Source organism: the organism of the source record quoted next, unplaced genomic scaffold (assembly GCF_019419815.1).
Source record: "Pyrus x bretschneideri cultivar Hongxiangsu unplaced genomic scaffold, Pyrus_bretschneideri_v1 Contig38, whole genome shotgun sequence".
In the NCBI taxonomy this organism is placed as follows: Eukaryota; Viridiplantae; Streptophyta; class Magnoliopsida; order Rosales; family Rosaceae; genus Pyrus; species Pyrus x bretschneideri.
In genome coordinates, this window is record NW_025999701.1 from 2426198 (window position 1) to 2444206 (window position 18009).

Here is an 18009-nt window from a genome sequence, read left to right on the forward strand (position 1 = left end):
CATTATCTACAGATCATATTGCCAAAATCATTTAATTGGAGATTGTTTATTCATTCATGAGTATTGAACCAATCAAGGTTTTTTTGTAACAATTAGCATCCTCATGATATAAATATAAGTAGCAATTGGGGTTTGCTACGCACTTTCACATGTGGGTGTACTCGAAGGCTTGGGTCGTGCTTTGATGTAACCTCAAAATTGAGGTGATAATGAATTATTGGCTGAATTTTTTATGCAATCAATCAGTTTAACGCTTTGTTTAGTTACAAGCCCAAACTGCAAGGCTCAAAATTAACATCCTTATTATGAACCGTTTATTTGCTTTACAATGACTAAACCCTTTAAATCAAAACGTCGATTTTTGTTAACGACGTGGTGCAATAGGCCAATAGCTGTGCATGTCATCGACCTCGAAATCTCAGGAGTAAGATACGTAGTTGACCGTAGAAATACATTATACATACATGGAAAATCACGTTCGTATGTTTATACACTCTAATATTGTATTTTTCTTACCTAAAGTACCTCCTCTGTACATGTCTGTGTGCTTGTATGCATCCCTGTCCGTGTTTCAGTCTCTCTCTCTCTCTCTCTCTCTCTCTCTCTCTCTCTAACTCTCTCTCTCTCTCTCTCTCTCTGCACTTCCTTCCCATTTCACAGTACACCCACACTGCACACACACCAGAAAACCCTTTACTTTCTCTCTCTAAATGGCTGAATCTCACTCGAGAAGATGAAGATACCCAGCAAGCCCCGGCACCTCTCGCCAACTTTCCCACCGCCGGACTCCGATCTTCACCTCCACAGGCCCCCCACCACCCGCAAGAAGACCCGGGCACCCGGTTCGGCCCGGTTGAAGCGGGCCGGACTTCCGACCGGAAAGCGGAGCCGACCCGAGACGCCTTTGCTCAAGTGGAAGATTGACGAAGGCCCAGAAGAGCGCCAGGGGCACGGGGAGAGGCGAAAGGACCAAAATGCCCGTGAGGAGGAAAGAGAGGACGGAGTGAGGAGAAAGGGCAGGAAGGGAAGAGAGGCCCCCTTGTCGGCCAGGAAGCTTGCCGGTGGTCTGTGGCGGCTGCAGTTACCGGAGACGGGTTCCAGTGTACCTGGACGTAATGGGAAGCTAGGGTTTCAGGTGAGCTTGGTCTCAAAGATCTGTAATTTTATGGTCAAATGGGTCTTCTTTGCAACCTTGGTTGAATCGCATTTGATTGGAGGTTGACCTTTTTATGTCAAAAAAAGTTGTTTAATTTTCTCGTTAATTCATTGGAAGTTGTTAAATCTGGTGTTCTTTTAGTTTGATAAATACTAATGTTGGTGTTGATATCTACGGTACTGTTGTTATCTTCGTGTTTCGTTTCGATTTTTCGAATTGAGGACTAAGAAACCAGGCGTTGTGATTTCAACTCTGATCGATCTTACTGAGAAAATGTGTTCTTAAATTAGCATGAAATCTTTACTAATGCGGTAATGCTTGTAAGTTTCCATCAATTTCCTGCTAAGTATCTCTTATTTTGGTAATTAATTGACTGTTGAGATCTTTCATTAGTCCTGTATTGTTTTCTTAATTAAAATTAGTGGTGTCATGTTTATCTGAATGTATTAACATGGAACTGTGATATTCAAGATATGATGGTAACGGCATTTATGCAATGCTTTGATGATTTCTGAAAATTCCGGCTCATTACGCTTTCCTTTATTGTTCTGGGATCCCCGGGTCCTTGCGTGCTGTTTTAATACGTCTTGTCCTATCATGCCTTGCCCTCAACCAGCCAGTATTAATGCTGTTGTATACTCTGGATTTTGATATTCATTGCTGTTGTCTTCTTTTCAGCCTGACGTTGTCCATATTGGGGTACCATTTCTCCGTAATCGTAACAGCAAAGGATATGCTTCTGAAGCAAATGATCTTTTACAAAGCCCTAGGTCCACCTCAAGGAATGGGTTCTTGTCCAAGGTACATCTCTTCCTTAAATTCATACAATGATCTGTAAATTCTGAATGAACAACATCTTTTATGAACTTAAGTACAATACGATACAGATTTTTTTTTTTTTATATTTTTTTAAAGCAATTACAACAAGATACCTTTATCATCTTGTGCACGTGTCACACATGCCGAGCAGTCCTTTAAGGCAAGCTATTTGGCATGAACCTTGGCAGATGATTTGCTTTGCAAGGATTGGCTTTATGGATACTCATTAAGAATCGTTGGTTTTGGAAGAAAAATAGATGTTTCATCAAGTAGTCATCTGTTTTGCTGTCCTCAGAAATTGAATATTATGTTATAAGGTTAAAGCAGTGTTACTCTTAGGATTTCTCATGGGTGAATTTAAATATTTAATTTTAATTACTCATATACGCTACGAAATAGAGAATAATGATCATATTTGGATGAAAAATAAAGTAGAAATTTGGTGTAAAATGGGACGTATAGCTAATTCTTTAGCTGGATTAAAAGATATAGCTGTCTAAAAAGCAGCATTAGCAATCCCAGAAAGCTCTAGCAAGAAGATGGAAATTTGTGAGGGAGAATCATGAAGTAATTTCAGATTATGCAACAACTAAGGCTTGGCCGTTTTCCAAATAAAGAGAAAAGGCTACAATATGAAGATTTGTTATTATATGCATATGTACATGTACGGATTGTTGGAACTAATATGGAATGCCGAAATGCGTTCAGGTGCAGCTCAGCTGGCTAAGAAACATGTCACTTGTATATATTCTCTGAAGTTATATAACAAACAGTCTCGTCCTTTTAACTTTTTCTTCGTTAAATTTGTTTCTCAACATCAATTTTTCCCAAAGCTGTTTAAGGTCTGTTTTTCCTGTGGTGTTACCTCTAATTTTAAGTTCAACCTTCATTTCAGTTATCCAACTCTGTCATGGAGGGGCAAACAAAATGGGATCCAGTCTGCTTGAAAACATCAGATGAGGTACGGCAAATTTACAGCCAAATGAAGCTTCTTGACCAACAAGCAAGTGCTGTATCAGTTGTATCTGTACTTGAAGCTGAGCTAGAGCAGGCACGAGCTCGCATTCAGGAGCTTGAGATGGAACGGTGTTCCTCAAAAAAGAAACTTGAGCACTTCTTAAGGAATGTCAGTGAGGAAAGAGTTTCATGGAGGAGCCGAGAGCATGAGAAAGTCCGCGCATTTATTGATGACATGAAGTCTGAATTGAACCGGGAAAGGAAGAGTCGTCAGAGAACTGAGATAATCAATTCCAAATTGGTTAATGAGCTTGCTGATGTCAAGTTATCAGCAAAGCGATACATGCAGGAGTACGAGAAAGAAAGAAAGGCCAGAGAATTGATTGAAGAAGTATGTGATGAGCTTGCAAAGGAACTTGGAGAAGACAAGGCTGAAGTTGAAGCATTGAAGAGAGAATCCATGAAACTCAGAGAGGAAGTGGACGAGGAAAGGAAGATGTTGCAGATGGCAGAAGTCTGGCGTGAGGAACGTGTCCAAATGAAGCTGGTTGATGCAAAGGTGGCAGTTGAGGAGAAGTATTCTCTGATGAACAAGATTGTGGCAGATCTGGAGAATTTTCTGACGTCAAGAAGTGCAACGCCAGATGTGAAGGAATTGAGAGAAGTAGAATATCTGCGACAGGCTGCTGCTGCTGTAAATATTCAAGACGTCAAGGACTTTTTTTATGAACCCCCCAATCCTGATGATATCTTTTCTGTGTTCGAAGAAGTTAATTTTGGTGAGCCTAATGAGAGGGAGATTGAGCAGTGTGTTGCTTACAGTCCTGCTAGCCATGGTTCAAAAATTCGTACTGTGAGTCCTGAAGGCAATGGAATCAATAACGACTGGATCCAGAGACATCCAGTTGCATTTGTTGGTCATAATGGTGATATAGAAGAAGATGAGAGTGGTTGGGAAACTGTGAGCCATCTCGAGGATCAGGGCTCAAGCTATTCGCCAGACGGGAGTGCCCCATCTGTCAATAAGAATCGCCGAGAGAGTAATGTCTCAGAGAGTGGAACAGAATGGGAAGAAGAAGTTGAGGGAACACCAATTACTGAAATCAGCGAGGTTTGCTCGGTACCAACAAAGCAGACGAAGAAGGTATCATCAATAGCAAGGCTTTGGAGGTCTGGCCAAAACAATGGGGAAAACTACAAGATAATCTCGCTAGAGGGAATAAACGGTAGGCTATCGAATGGAAGGATATCCACTAGGGGTCTGGTATCCCCTGATCGGGGTTCGGGTAAAGGCGGGCTTAGCCCCTCTGATTTAGTGGGGCAGTGGAATTCTCCTGAGACGGGGCATCACATTCGGGGTATGAAAGGGTGCATTCCGCTTGGCGCCCAGAAGCATAGTTTGAAGGCAAAGCTTTTGGAGGCAAGGTTGGACAGTCATAAGGTCCAGCTGCGTCATGTGCTTAAACAGAAGATCTAGTAGTGAGGCAGAGTTTGCTCATAAAACGAAACTGATAAACCCAGGCAAGAATAAGTAGTTCCATTTCTCACCGCGCAAGGTACAAACTCCTGCCACTAGGAAATGCTCAACGGCGGTCGCAAGGAGTCTCTGAATAAAATGCAGATGATCATGGACTCCCACGTCTGGTTTCGGGGGTCTTTGCAAGCGATTCAGAAAGCGCGAGTCATTATTTGTATCATTTCAAGTACAGAGGACACCATTTGTTGAAAATGGTAGACGAAGAACGATAACATTTCCTCCGTCTGTAATATGATGTATTTTGTTATGAGAAATGTTTCATTTTAGTTTCTTATAGGAAATGGAAAATCTGTGGTCCAAAACTTGTCTTTCCCTTTAATCAGAACTGGAAAGGAAAAAAAAGCAGATGTTAGAAAGAAAATTTCAAATTAAGAAGCAGGATTTTCGACGGTACTTTGAGTATCTCATACTTCGGAGCACTCTAGAATAATGTAGAATTTGTTGAGAATCTAAGAAATTTTGGAAAACTGTGGGGTTGGTACGAGGTGATGGGGAAGATCGTACGTGAAGCCAGAAGGGATCAACTGAGTAAAATGGTGGTACATTGTTACTGTTAGATTTTAAATTGGTCCCCGGCGTTGTGGTCCCGCTCCGATGTCCCATGTCCGGTCCTGAGTGCCGGATCCAGGATCTTAGATTTGGGTTTCAGGTTCCAAGTAGTTGGATTAACCGATCACATTCTCTCACTTCGCCACCAAATCAATCACACCCATCAGATGACTTGACTCAAATTTTCTACTTTTTAATGTAAATATATCTTACAAAATTGTAGAGATGAGATAATTTTATACGGTTCGTATTCTTTTCCAATACCAATTGACTGGATTTAATAAATTAAAAAAAAAAAGAAAAATCAAAGAATATGTGTAAACAGAAGTGTGTAGAAGGAGAAAAAGAACGAGCGAAAAGTAATTGGAAATTGGTAGAAACTCGAGAGACAATCAACCATATAAAATGAAGAAGACTCAAATAATAAATAAAGGAGGGGTAATGGCTGATACAACAGGTTGCATGAGACCCCATAAAATGATATGGGCAACCCACTACAAGTCTAGTTTTCCTTGTTTTTCTTCCTTTTGACGGTACAGTACTACAATACAACATTTCGAGACTGAATATTATCACACGGTGGCCTTTCGACAGTCCAACGTTGTACTTATTTGACACAGCATGAAACAAATGAGTGGATAGCGATTCTGTTATCTGTATTCTTGAAAGTTGACATGCCCTGTCGCCCGTGCATGCTCCACAGCCTCCTGAATATATACATACAAGATTATTCAGTAACATAAGAACTTAAGAAATTTCATGTGCACAACCACACACGGTAAGAAACACCGAGGAGGCAAGGCAAACAGAATTTGTATTGTGGGGAACTAACCTTCTGGCCGACTAGTCCAAGTTGGCACACCCCACAGCGCAAAGTGAAGTTGGCAGTGTCCGTGTATCTCCTCTTACTACAAAGAAGTATCATGGTGTTAAGGTATGCTCATGTATTAAGAGTTAATGCAGATACATATGCATACATCTCAGCTACATAAGTAGTAGGAGCAATGGAAAAATGGACACCTAACAGGAAGATGCACTCAATCATTGTAACCAAGATAATTACGTGAAACACACATTACCTCAAGAATTTTGACAATTTAGGCAACACACATTTGGCATTTGTCATATAGTTCTTAATCATCTGAAGTTGACAACAAATTTATTGATTATAATTTAATGTTACCATTAGTACAATACAGGTTCAACTGGTATGTCCTCAACACATAGAGATCCGGAAAATTCAAGACACTGTATTTGTAATAAATTTGAAAACAATTGCTCAAGTTGTATAGGTTTGTAACTAGGTTGTGTAGTGAACTAGGAAACTTAGTTGCACACTTTAAAGCTTAGCGTGAAATGTCAGAAAGGAGTCCCTAATTCAGATACTATGTGTCCGGTAACATCCAAATATGCTAGTCACAGACTAAAACCCCAAGGGACATGTATAATGATTTAACATATTATGCGTCATAGTTTTTGTGCGTGTGCACTGAAATTAGAAGCCATCATGAAAGTATAATACCTTTGTTGCTCTTTGACAAGGTTAAGAGTGAGCCCCTCAACTGGCCCAATGGAACCGTTATGGACTGCAAATATTGTCTGATCAAACTCCTCTGGAGCTCCCTCGAAGGGAGACATCTGATACAACAGAATAAAGAATTCAGCCATCATTTAAGTGGAAAAATCAAGTGCAACCTCCATCACGAACGGGGGATAGCAAAAACAGTGAACCAAATAAGAAGCATGCCAGGTGAATAAACAGATTGTAATTACCAAATGCACAACAAAGACCACTTATTCTTGAATAAGTAAAAACTATCCACACAAGTATAAAAATTTGCCCAGCTCATGCTTGGCTTTTCTTCCCCTCTCCCCCTCCCAGTTTTTTACATGCTCAAACCCACACAAGAGAACAGAAGAGTAAATCATCTGGTTCGTACGGTTGTCAAGATGGCTGATGAGGGAAGAATATTTATGTTGTGTTTGGATAAGGTATTACCAAGTACCAAGGGATTTAGGCATACATTAGCAAGAAATGCACAACAGAACAATAGATCAATGGATTTGAAATGACTAGACGCAATGCACTTAGAGGGATTTGTAAATGACTACTTGAAAGAGTCATTTGAAAATCCTTTGTTTAGCCATTTAGTGGCTTCATAATGCTCATGTTACATGTGGTGCATTTTCGATCCCTCTATCTAATGTTTTGTAGTGCGTTTCCAACTTTCCACCTACTTTAGCCTAAATCCCTGTCCTTGGAAATCCCTCAGCCAACCACATCATTAACGCCGACTTGAGGCCATATCGAAGCCACTTGTTAACAGTCCATCCACATTGACAACCAGAAAAATTCGTAAACAGAAAATTAACAAAAAAATAATCAGAGCCACATACAGCTAAAGCATCGTAATGAAGTCCATCATAGATCAACATAACCCTTTCGGAATACCTCTTCTCCTGCAAAACAGCACCGCATACAAAAATGGGCATAAACATTCAGAAATGGTAAGTAGGCAAGATTAATATACATGAGAATTCGCTACAAATGCTAACCTGACCATACAAATCACAACGTGTAGTCTGGATATCATACGCTGCAATTTCACGTCCATAATAATCTGCTAATATAGATAGCTCTATGGCACCTGCACACAAGATTGCAAATTAACAGTGTGCAAAACAAATCTAATAGTATCCCAGTTACTGATAGGGACAGAGACCTCAACGAAGGAAAAGAAAGATTTGAACTTTATCTTATAGACAAGTGGCCGCACAAACTATTTCTTGAACATTCAAGACACAAAGCTTCTGTCAAATATGAAATTCAATAATCCTCAATACCCTAGAAGAAGATCTAAGTCAGTCATGTATAATTAAGGTTTGGCTACTTAGTTGTGTATAAGAAATAACCAAACTATTATGAGAAAAACTTTTTATTGTGCATTTTGTTTGGTAACCAAGATTCAGATGCATGCGAACAGGAAGTTTTCTTAACAAACCTCCCCACTTCTCTGAGTCGAGAATCCAAGCACAATACTCTTCATTTGATTTACCAAGAAATGCTTCAGAATACTTAGTTGGATCACTTGCTACCGTTGCAGCTATAACCTTCACATCGTGGATGATCACAAAATGTAAGTATCAGAGAGTGATCAGTAAGTATTGCACTTATGCATGCACAATGCAAATCGGGGGCTATATATGCACAAGCACCCATGATTTGTATCTATTGTTGTATGCTTTTAAGCCTTGAATGTTCATATACCTGTCTCAATTCAGGAGCTTTTTTCTGGTCATGATCCATTACATACCTGCAAATGAAGGGCAAAAATTGAATAGAAAATTTGACGTTAAATGACACAGTTCACTTCATTGCAATAGACAATGGATAAAATAGAGGGTTGTACTGGAGCTTACCCGACCGCATTGAAGAGGCAACTATTGTCTGCGGGAATAACCCTTCTTACTACGATACCTTCCATATTGTAAATTATTTATACACCTGAAGCATTATAACAACATGAAATTTCAAACGGTGATGGTTTTATCTATCCAAGTACATGTTTAAAATTGAAATACATGAACATTTGCTCAAAAAACAAGGACATGAAAAGCATTAAACCGCGTAGAAACGGTTCATTCAAAGAACGAACCCTTTGAGATTACAACGAAAAACAGAACAAAGATTATTACGAATACATACAAGAATTAGGATTCCATTCAAACTAAGCATCGACAGAGACATAAAAGATATTTTATGTTAAGACTCCATCCTAAACTTAAATACGAGACAATATGAAAAGGCGGCCGAGGAATCGAACAAAACCCAGCTTCACATACTCAGTTGATGATGACCAACCAGATTCAATTACCGGCAGCAGTCCATGATTGAACACATAAATGTAAAAAGGAACAAATATAGTGAACAGAAACAAAATTTACAAACTTTTACAAATTTTAATGAGGAAATAAATCTACAAAAAAGAATCAGATAATCCATGCTCATATCACTTTCTTCAAGAAGATAATTATCTCCAAAGCCTACCCACAAAATTATCCAGCTATATGAAAAGAAAAAAAAAAATATATATATATATATATATCTATATGTATGTATTCGTCCAATAAATCAGAATATAATTCCAGAAATGAGACCAACCTTCAGATTCTGAAACAAAGTGATACAACGAATCCAGCTTGAAATCAACAAACCCAAAAGCAGAAATGATAGGAACTTGATAAATAAATGCAAAAGAAAAAAAAGAAAGAAATTTCCAGATCTAGTAATGGTACCAAGAGTAGCTTTACAGTAAAGAAATTGGAGGGGACAAAAACAGAAAATAATGAGGACCCATTTGCATAATCAAATAATTATAAATGTCCAACAAACAAAGGATTACACAAAAAAAAAAAAAAGAAAAAAAAAAAAAAGAAGAAGAAGAAGTTGCTGGAAAAGAAAAGAAGAAAAAAAAAAAAGGAGAAAAGAAACTCACTCTGGTCTGCTAATAATTTGGTATGAAGGGGGTGTCGTATCGTGGCTTTTCTCCTGGTTTTGGGTATGGTACTGTATTTTTGTTGACACATTTAAAAGGCGGGCGCCGAACGTAACTTTGATGTTTTTCTTTTCTATTTTCTTTATCCTTTGGGAGGGTGGCGAAGGTGGGATTAGGAATTAGAACAAAGTGCGGACGACGACATATTGCCGCTAGTGTGGGGTCCAACCCAAACGGATTATCTTGATTAGGGCTGGAAAAAATTCCCGAAAATCCCAAACCAAACCGAAAAAATCCCAAACCCAAACCGAAAAATCCCAAACCGAAACTATCTCAAACTTTGGTAATCCCATACCAAAAAATACCGAAATATTCGGTATGGAATTGGTTTCCAGATTTCTTTTCTTCGGTATTCTCGAAGTCCCGAAATCTTCTTTTGTTTTTGGTTCCTACTTTCCAGCGCTACATCTGCGAAGAACAATGAAAAAATAAAATAAAAAGCAGAGCCTTTCGGTTCCACTAGCAAGGGAACAAAAATAAAATAATATGGAAAAGGCATGTGATGGTGATGCCTTGTTAGTTTGGGATAAAAGCACAAAGCTTTTTTGGAAACTAAAAGCACAAAGCTTTTGTTTTGGTTTTGAATCTTGATTCTTGAGGCAGAGAGAGAAGCAGTCTTCGTGTTGGGAAGCAGAGATAGGAAGAAGCTCTCTCGTCTCTGGCCTCGACCCATTTCTCTCTCTATCCTCTCTGAAGGTCTCTCGTCTCTGGGTTATGAATCCTCAGCGCTGCGCATGCACGATTCATAACCCACAACAAATAATTCCATTTGATGATCACTGAAGCTCGAGAGAAAAAGATTGGATTTTTGCATGTGGGTTCTGAAGGATTTGTGCAGAAATGGCATAAGAACATGTGATTGTGAAGAGGAGTGGGTGTGGCCGTGTGGGGTTGGGAGCGAGGTGGACTCAGAGTCACCGCCGTGCTCGAAGAAAAAGATTGGATTTTTGCATGTGGGTTCTAAAGGATTTGTGCAGAAATGGCATGAGAAGATGTGATTATGGAGAGGAGTGGGTGTGGGGTTGATAGCTAGGTGGATTCAGAGTCGTCGCCGTGGTCGTTGCTTTCTGAGAATGGTGGAGGTGGCGGAGGAGAATGGTATTAAGATCTCTCAGGAAGAGGCTTGTGAAGAAGCCACTGGAGATTGCTGGTGTTGGCTGCGTCCCGAACCGTACCGAAAAGCCGAAAAACATTCGGGAATACCGAAATTCGGGAAAGGCAAAATTTCGGATCGGTTTCGGTTGCTAAAATCTCATCCCGAACTTTTTCAGTTCGGTATTTGGTATATAGTTTTCGGTTCGGTATCCCATACCGAACCACCCCTAATCTTGATGCTTAATTTTAATTTATTTAAAGAAAAGTGTTAAGAAAACCTTCTAAAGTGAGATTTTTGATGAATTCTCTATCATTTTATAATTTAATAACAAAATTTGTGTCAATATTATAAAGAATTATGGCAAAAACATGAGGTGCCATGTTCCATTGTTGCCTGAAGGGCCTAAAAAAGTGTTGGAACATGAGTTTAGTGTTCTTGTAATAGGGTTGGGTTGGACACAGAGTTCATGGAGAGTCTCACCTTTGAGAGAGTCTCCTTAACATATCTCATTGGTGTTATTGCTTAAGTGAAAGTTGAGGGCTTGTTTGGTATCTTTGTTGAATCTGATTTTTTTTTTTTTTCCAAAATAATGAATGTAGCCAAATTACTTAATACTCATTAATTTAAAAAAAAAAAAAATTGATTCAACAAAACAAGCCTAAAAAAAATCCACATCACCGCTAACAATAAAAAAGACAACATTAGTGTTTTTCAACCAAAATGTTAATTCTATGTGGCATGATGTGAATTGGCAGCAAAGGTGAATTTGATAACAACCTCAAATCCATTTTAATTAATTAATAAATGTTTTTGTATCATTTTTATTATTGTTTTTGTTCTAAAAATATTTATTACAATTATGAAAATAAACCATGTAATGAATAATAGTTTAAATTTGACATTTCGGGTGGATAACAAAACTTAAAAAGGATCAAAGTGCCTATAAGATTCAATTTTAAATTTTAGGTTTAAAATTTGACATCTCTTACCTCTCATTTGGAGATACTTGAAACTATTCTTTCAAAAAATAGGGACACTGAGGCTCCCATAAAAAAAAAAAAAAAAAAACTTAAAGTTATAAAAATTTATCAATTCTTCTTACCGTAAGAGCAAGTTTGGTGGCAACAGCATGGGCTAGAGGTAGCAGATTAACCCATTGGATTGTTAATAGGTACCTATTATGACTCATTTAGTTTAATTTTACCTTACACCATCACCACCACTATCAATCTCACATCTATATTATGCTGAGATCAAATTAAATGGGTCTTAAAGGGTGCCCATTAACAACTCAATGGGTTGATTTGCCATCTCTAGACGAGGGAGTATAGGCTTTATTTGGCTTTTCAAAATGTCGTTATTCATGAAATTTAAACACTCTCTAAATTTTGTTTCTAATGGTGTGAGAGGCTAGGAGCTAAACAGTGTTGGGTGACTAGTTTTTATTGGCTATTAGAACCTTCCTAAGTTGACCATCCAAGAGCCTTGAGCAAGAATCGGGGCTAAACTAGCCCCTTAAAGAGCCCTACTCTATTTTAAGGCTAGACTTGATATGTTCCATACTTCCATTAGAAACTGAATTTTGTTATTTGAAGCTAAACACTTTTGCTTAGGTTAGTTTGCATTAGTTATACTATAAGAATTAAAGCTAATCTACTCAATTTTCAGTTTAAGTCACATAACTTGCACTTGATACATTTTATACACTATTCATGTACGTGTATTTCTTTTCATTGATTTTGGTATTGATTATGGGTTACTTAAAGTCATGCTTTTCTTATAGTAACTTAGGAGGCAAGAGAAGGGATTTGAGGAATTCTATTGGTAATGTTTAACAAAGGAGATGAGACACTGTAGTGCCCATGTACCTGATTCACCAGTGCACATTCATTCCAATGTCTCTTCTCTCAGATCACCACCTCATAGTAGCTCACCATTTGATATATCATTGTCCATTCCTTCTACTTCCTCTCAGTCCATTACTAGTGCAACAAGTGATTTCTCTCATATCCCTGTGGCACTTGACTATAATCCTGACAATCTTCAAGTAGTGTTGGATATTCCTCCTCTCAATTTGCATCTTATGCAGACAAGAAGCAAAAGTGGCATTATCAAGAAAAAGGCCTTCTTATCAGTTTCCAAGGAGATTGACATGTCTCAAACTGAACCTCTCATTTACAAAACTGCTCTTAAAAGTTCAGTATGGTTACAAGCTATGACAGAAGAGATTGGGGCATTGTATACTCAGGGTACTTGGAGTTTAGTTTCACTGCCACCGAACAAGAATCTTGTTGGCTGCAAATGGATTTTTAAAATCAAAAGACATTCTGATGGGTCTATTGCATGACATAAAGCCAGATTGGTCGCCAAAGGATTTAGTCAGGAACCTGGAATTGATTACTGTGATACATTTAGTGCTGTGGTTAAACCTACCACAATGCAGATTGTCCTTGCACTTGCTGCTCATTTCAATTGGTCTCTCCGACAACTTGGTGTCAAGAATGGTTTTCTACATGGCATTCTTCAAGAAAAGGTATATATGGCCCAACCACCTGGTTGTGAAGACTCCACTAATCCTCACCTAGTATGTAAATTGCATAAATCTCTCTATGGCCTCAAACAGGCTCCACGGGCATGGAATGAATGGTTTACCACATTTTTACCTAAATTGGGGTTCAAGAACACCTACTCGGATTCTTCCTTGTTTGTGAAACCTGTGGGATCTAATATTGTCATTCTTCTACTTTATGTGGATGACATTATCATCACAGGCAATGCATCTCAAGCCATTCAACAAGTGATTTCTGATTTGACTTTTGATTTTGATATCAAGGAATTAGGTCTTCTCCATTTCTTTCTTGGTATTCAAATCACTGCAACCTCCACTGGTTTGTTCTTGTCCCAGCGCAAGTATGTTACTGACTTATTGCAGAAAACAGAAATGTTTGAATCCAAATCCTGTGACACACCTTGCTTGACTTATAATCGCTTACTGAAGGATGATGGAGAACCATATTCAAATCCTGGTTTATATAGGAGTGTTGTAGGTGCTTTACAGTATCTCACATTCACTAGACCTGATATTGCATTCTCTATGCATCAGGTATGTCAATTTATGCAACATCTCATGTTTCTCACTGGACTGCTGTTGAACGAATCCTGCGTTATTTGAAAGGAAATAAGGAGTGTGGTATTACATATTCTCGAGGAGACTTGACCCTCAAGGCTTTTAGTGATGTTGATTAGACAGGTGACCCTAATGACAGGAGGTCCACTACTGGTTTAGTGGTATTTTTAGGCATCAATCCTATATCATGGTCTTCTAAAAAGCAACAAACATTCTCACGGTCTTCTACCGAGGCTAAATATCGGGCCCTCTCTACAACTGCAGCTGAACTTGATTGGATTCAACAAGTTATGAGTTTTCTGCAAATCACAGTATCATCACAACCTGTGTTATTTCGCGAAAGAGTGGCTTCAAACAAACTTCAAGTGTAGTTTGTGTCTTCCAACGAGCAGTTTGCCGATATCTTGACTAAGGGACTTAGTGCACCTTTGTTCACACTTCACTGTCGCAATCTAATGCTTGGGCCATCGAAGCATGAGTTTTGTGGAGGGATGATAGAGATAATGCACTTGAGATGTTGACACTTATCTAAATCCTAGATAGGTAGTTATTGTAGTAGAATCTACTTAGTAGTTAAGTAATCAATATCTCTCTCTCTCTCTCTCTATCTATCTATCTCTAAATTCTCTCTGTAATATTGTTCTTACAAGTCCATAGTATATACATTGACAGTTGATTGGAAGCTTGGTTTCTAGCTTTATGGGAGCAAGATTGCACTATGCTTTATTTTTAGCTATTTTTCATTTTGTGTAGTCAACTGAAAATTCTTACACTATGTTTAGACGAGGGAAATAAACTTGCAATTTAGACAAAATATAGAATTTACAAATTGATATGTACAAATTCTCTTGTTTTCTTTTTTGTCAAAAGTAACATTCATTAGCAACAAAACAAATTTATACAAATGAATGCCCATTTACAAGGGAAGTAGAAAGCATAAAATGGACCTCCAAAGCAGTATAAGAAAAAATCCCAATCCGACACAAAGATTGGAGCTCAAAATAGCAAAACACACAACAAAAAAACCTAGCAGCCACCCAGCATGACATCATGTTTCGCCGCCAAAGCACCAGCCACCAAGCAGACCACCTCTTGAAGACGCCGAAGATCAAGGCACACAAAGCCCTCATATCGAGGATGAAGAAAGCTCCATCATCTTCCAACAACACGGAACAAAAACCTAGCAATATTTTTGAGAATGACAAACCCCGATATGAAACAAAGGAAGCACATGAGAAGAAAGCTCCCACAAGCAACATTGCCGACAAGGGCGAGCAGCGGGAAGGGCCATCAAAGGTGGTGGTGCAAGCATTTGAGCTGAAGCTCTACACGCCCTCCCGTAGATGCGTGACAAAACGCGGTGCATGTGAGCAAAGAGGTGATGGATCCAATGGAAGAAGGGGGAAATGATGTCGGATGGAGGATACAAAAGGATGGGAAAGCCAAAAAGGAAAGTGAAAAAGTGGATTGCTTGGAAACATGGAAGTGAACAAACAATGTGAAGAATAGGAAAGGGAAAGTCGGAATTGGAGGCTTTCCGATGTAGGACGAAGGAGTTGAGGTTTAGGGTCGAAGAAAATTAGGCCGAAGAACAAGAGGAAAAGTAGGTTGACAAACATGCAAAGAAAAGAAACTGAAAGGGAATCGGGATTACCATTGGCCCTTTCCAAGGCAACGGCCGACAACTAACTAATTTCTGGATCTATTAACTCACACAAGCAGTGAGAAAAAAATCTCAGGAGGAGAGAAAAACTCTCAGAATGAGAGAAGTTTACCAATTCTCTTGTTTGGTCAACTTAAAATTGTTACACTATGTTCAAATGAGGGAAATAATTTTGAAATTTAGACAAAAAAAAAAAAATTTATAAATTGACATGCACCAATTCTCTTGTTTGAATTCATAAACATAGAAATTTAGAATTTTCGTATGGAAAAGAAACTTGGAATTTGAGACCTCTAATTTCCAAGTTTAAATTCCATGTAAACATGTGTCATTTTCAAATTTTTATGAGTGAATTAAAAAAAAAAAACCAAAAACAAAAAAACTCGACCATGAGTGATCACCACAACCACCACATGTAAGCACCACCTACCTACACCACCCACCATCATCATCACCATCACGGCTACTGCCACCATCACATGCTGTTTTGGGCAAGCTGTAGGTGATTAAATTAGCCAAATGATGCCATTTCTTTTCTTTCAAAAGAAAACCATAGAGAGAGCATCGTATTTGTACAAGGCTTTGGAGAAGGTACTAGAACCACGACCTAACCATGGTTTGGAGAGGAAGACGTGAGCAAAAATGAGGAACAAAGAGGTAAGCTTTGTTAACAACGTTGCTAGTTTAAGGAAAAGTTTAGCTTTGTAATTGTTTTGTTTTCTAAAAATTGGACAGATGGGTTACATTTGGAAACTGTAAGAATATGAAGGTAAAAGTGTCATATGTCGCTGAACGAAGAAACATTGCAATGACTTATAAAAGGTTGGACTATTCCCTATATTTCCAATTAGTTTTATGATGAAACTTCAATTTCTTCTTGGTGTCAAAGCCAGGTTGGCGTACGTGTTAAGCCCAACAGTCACATGGGCATCCAATTTGTGTTGTTCATGTGTTGGCTTGAAAATCCACCAAGAAGAGTCTCACATTAGTGAATGGAGACATTTTGCAAGTGGTTATAAGAGGTTAGGTTACTCCCTATTTTGCCAATTGATTTTTTGGTGGAACCTCAACTTTCTTCAAAATCCCATTAGACACGTTATTTTTCTCTGAAATTTTTACAGGACATAGTTAACATAGTCGTTGAGTTACTGTACATATTTCCAGGAAAAATAAGATCATTTGACTGGACAAATAAATGAGAGAAACAGACTCTTCCGCAGGGCACCGATTCTGAACCAGTTCAGCACAGGAGAGTTAAAACCTAAATTAGAAACCTCTTGTTGCCTTGATTTTTCTACACCATGTAGCCAAGACTTGAAGGAACAAACCCTGAAAATTTCATGGTCATGAGATATCGGGATATAAGGGTTTCTGAATGCAAGCGTTTATGGCTTCTGAAATTTGGTCAAGGAATGAGACTGAATTTGCTGCAAATACCCAATTTTTATTAAGTTAGGCGAGGTTTTTAGGGTTTCTTTTCTCAGATTTATAGTATGATGTTTCTTTTTTTTCGAAGAGTATTTTTATGGTATTTTTCGGAACTATAGATGATTTATTTTGGGATTTTCTTTAACAGGTGCGAGCAAGACTGTCGTCCAACTAAGTGATAATTTTGTGGTTGCTTATGTGCTTTGCTTTTGATAGGCCTACTGGCTTAATCCATGCTTTTATGTGTTTGATAGGTACAGATTTGAAGGGGGTAGAGACTTGTCCAGCGAGGTAAGTGGCTGATGCGAGAATTATCCGCGCACAAATTAAACCCTCTTTTTGACAATTGTAGTATGGATGTAAGTAGGGATCGTTCTGGACCGGGGATTAGGAGGGATTGTTAACCACTTGGATTTGACTTCAAAAACGTAAAAACAAGATAAAACACTAAACTAGACTCAAAGAATGTGAAACTAAACGTTAAAACACTAAGACAAACCAAAAGACTCAAAATGCTTTAAAAACACAAACTAAATTGATTTCTAACTAAATTGAACATTAAAGGAAAAAGGGGGATTGAGGTTTGACGAAAATTGAAATAACGAAACAAGTTAATAAACTAGACAGAATGTAAATATGAAATTGATGAAATGGAATGAATGGATGCTAGCCAAGGGGTTCATCTCCACACATGTTATACTTGCATACAAAACGATTTCTAATTGCTTTTCTCTAAACCATGAATTCTCAACGCCCCGGGTTAATTAGGTCCGCTTAAATTAACCGTCAAGTTTTCCTTAAGTTAATGAATTGGATGATTGCATACGACAACCCAAAGCATTCCTCACAAGTTCCCTACATGAATTGCATAATAGAGATACAAGCAAGAATCATTAAGCATCATGAAAACTATAAGTGTTGACGAGGCATTCGTTACTATGATTGCATGAAACTTATGCCAAGAATTTGTTTAACGCGATTGTTTATAAGCAACCTCCACTACTTGTGAATATAAGTTCATAACTATTACGTGAAACTTACTTATATTCTAGCGTCAAATTCATGCATGAAAATTAAGCGTTCATTCTTAATAAACATACATAAATAGGATATCAATCAAA

General features: G+C 38.2%; 2 protein-coding genes across 3 annotated transcripts; one reads left to right on the forward strand and one right to left on the reverse strand.

The window, feature by feature from the left end:
- The first annotated feature begins 591 nt into the window (after positions 1–591).
- On the forward strand, positions 592–4862 carry LOC103940611. Its single transcript, XM_009350761.3, has 3 exons — positions 592–1135; positions 1835–1957; positions 2871–4862. Exons 1-3 carry the CDS (start codon positions 734–736, stop codon positions 4407–4409), a joined length of 2064 nt encoding a protein of 687 aa, XP_009349036.2. The 5' UTR covers positions 592–733; the 3' UTR covers positions 4410–4862.
- Positions 4863–5419: 557 nt separating this feature from the next.
- LOC103961813 (OVARIAN TUMOR DOMAIN-containing deubiquitinating enzyme 2) lies at positions 5420–9663 on the reverse strand. 2 transcript variants are annotated; one of them, XM_009374429.3, is made up of 9 exons: positions 9515–9663; positions 8439–8523; positions 8287–8332; positions 8021–8129; positions 7575–7666; positions 7416–7478; positions 6541–6656; positions 5851–5926; positions 5420–5725 (listed from the first exon to the last, which is right to left on the reverse strand). In XM_009374429.3, the coding sequence occupies exons 2-9, from the start codon at positions 8501–8503 to the stop codon at positions 5669–5671; spliced, it is 624 nt and encodes a 207-aa protein (XP_009372704.2). In that variant the 5' UTR covers positions 8504–8523; positions 9515–9663; the 3' UTR covers positions 5420–5668. The 2 variants fall into 2 exon arrangements, with proteins under 2 accessions (XP_009372704.2, XP_009372703.2); XM_009374428.3 differs by lacking the exon at positions 9515–9663 and adding an exon at positions 9181–9420.
- Between the last annotated feature and the right edge of the window lie 8346 nt (positions 9664–18009).

Coding starts and splice junctions, on each gene's coding strand:
- LOC103940611 (XM_009350761.3), top strand. CDS start 734: ATGAAGATACCCAGCAAGCCCCGGCACCTCTCGCCAACTTTCCCACCG. Junction 1,136..1,834: donor ATGGGAAGCTAGGGTTTCAG/GTGAGCTTGGTC, acceptor TCTTCTTTTCAG/CCTGACGTTGTCCATATTGG. Junction 1,958..2,870: donor GGAATGGGTTCTTGTCCAAG/GTACATCTCTTC, acceptor CCTTCATTTCAG/TTATCCAACTCTGTCATGGA.
- LOC103961813 (XM_009374429.3), bottom strand. CDS start 8,503: ATGGAAGGTATCGTAGTAAGAAGGGTTATTCCCGCAGACAATAGTTGC. Junction 7,667..8,020: donor CGACTCAGAGAAGTGGGGAG/GTTTGTTAAGAA, acceptor TCTTGTGTGCAG/GTGCCATAGAGCTATCTATA. Junction 5,927..6,540: donor CTTGTCAAAGAGCAACAAAG/GTATTATACTTT, acceptor ACTTCTTTGTAG/TAAGAGGAGATACACGGACA.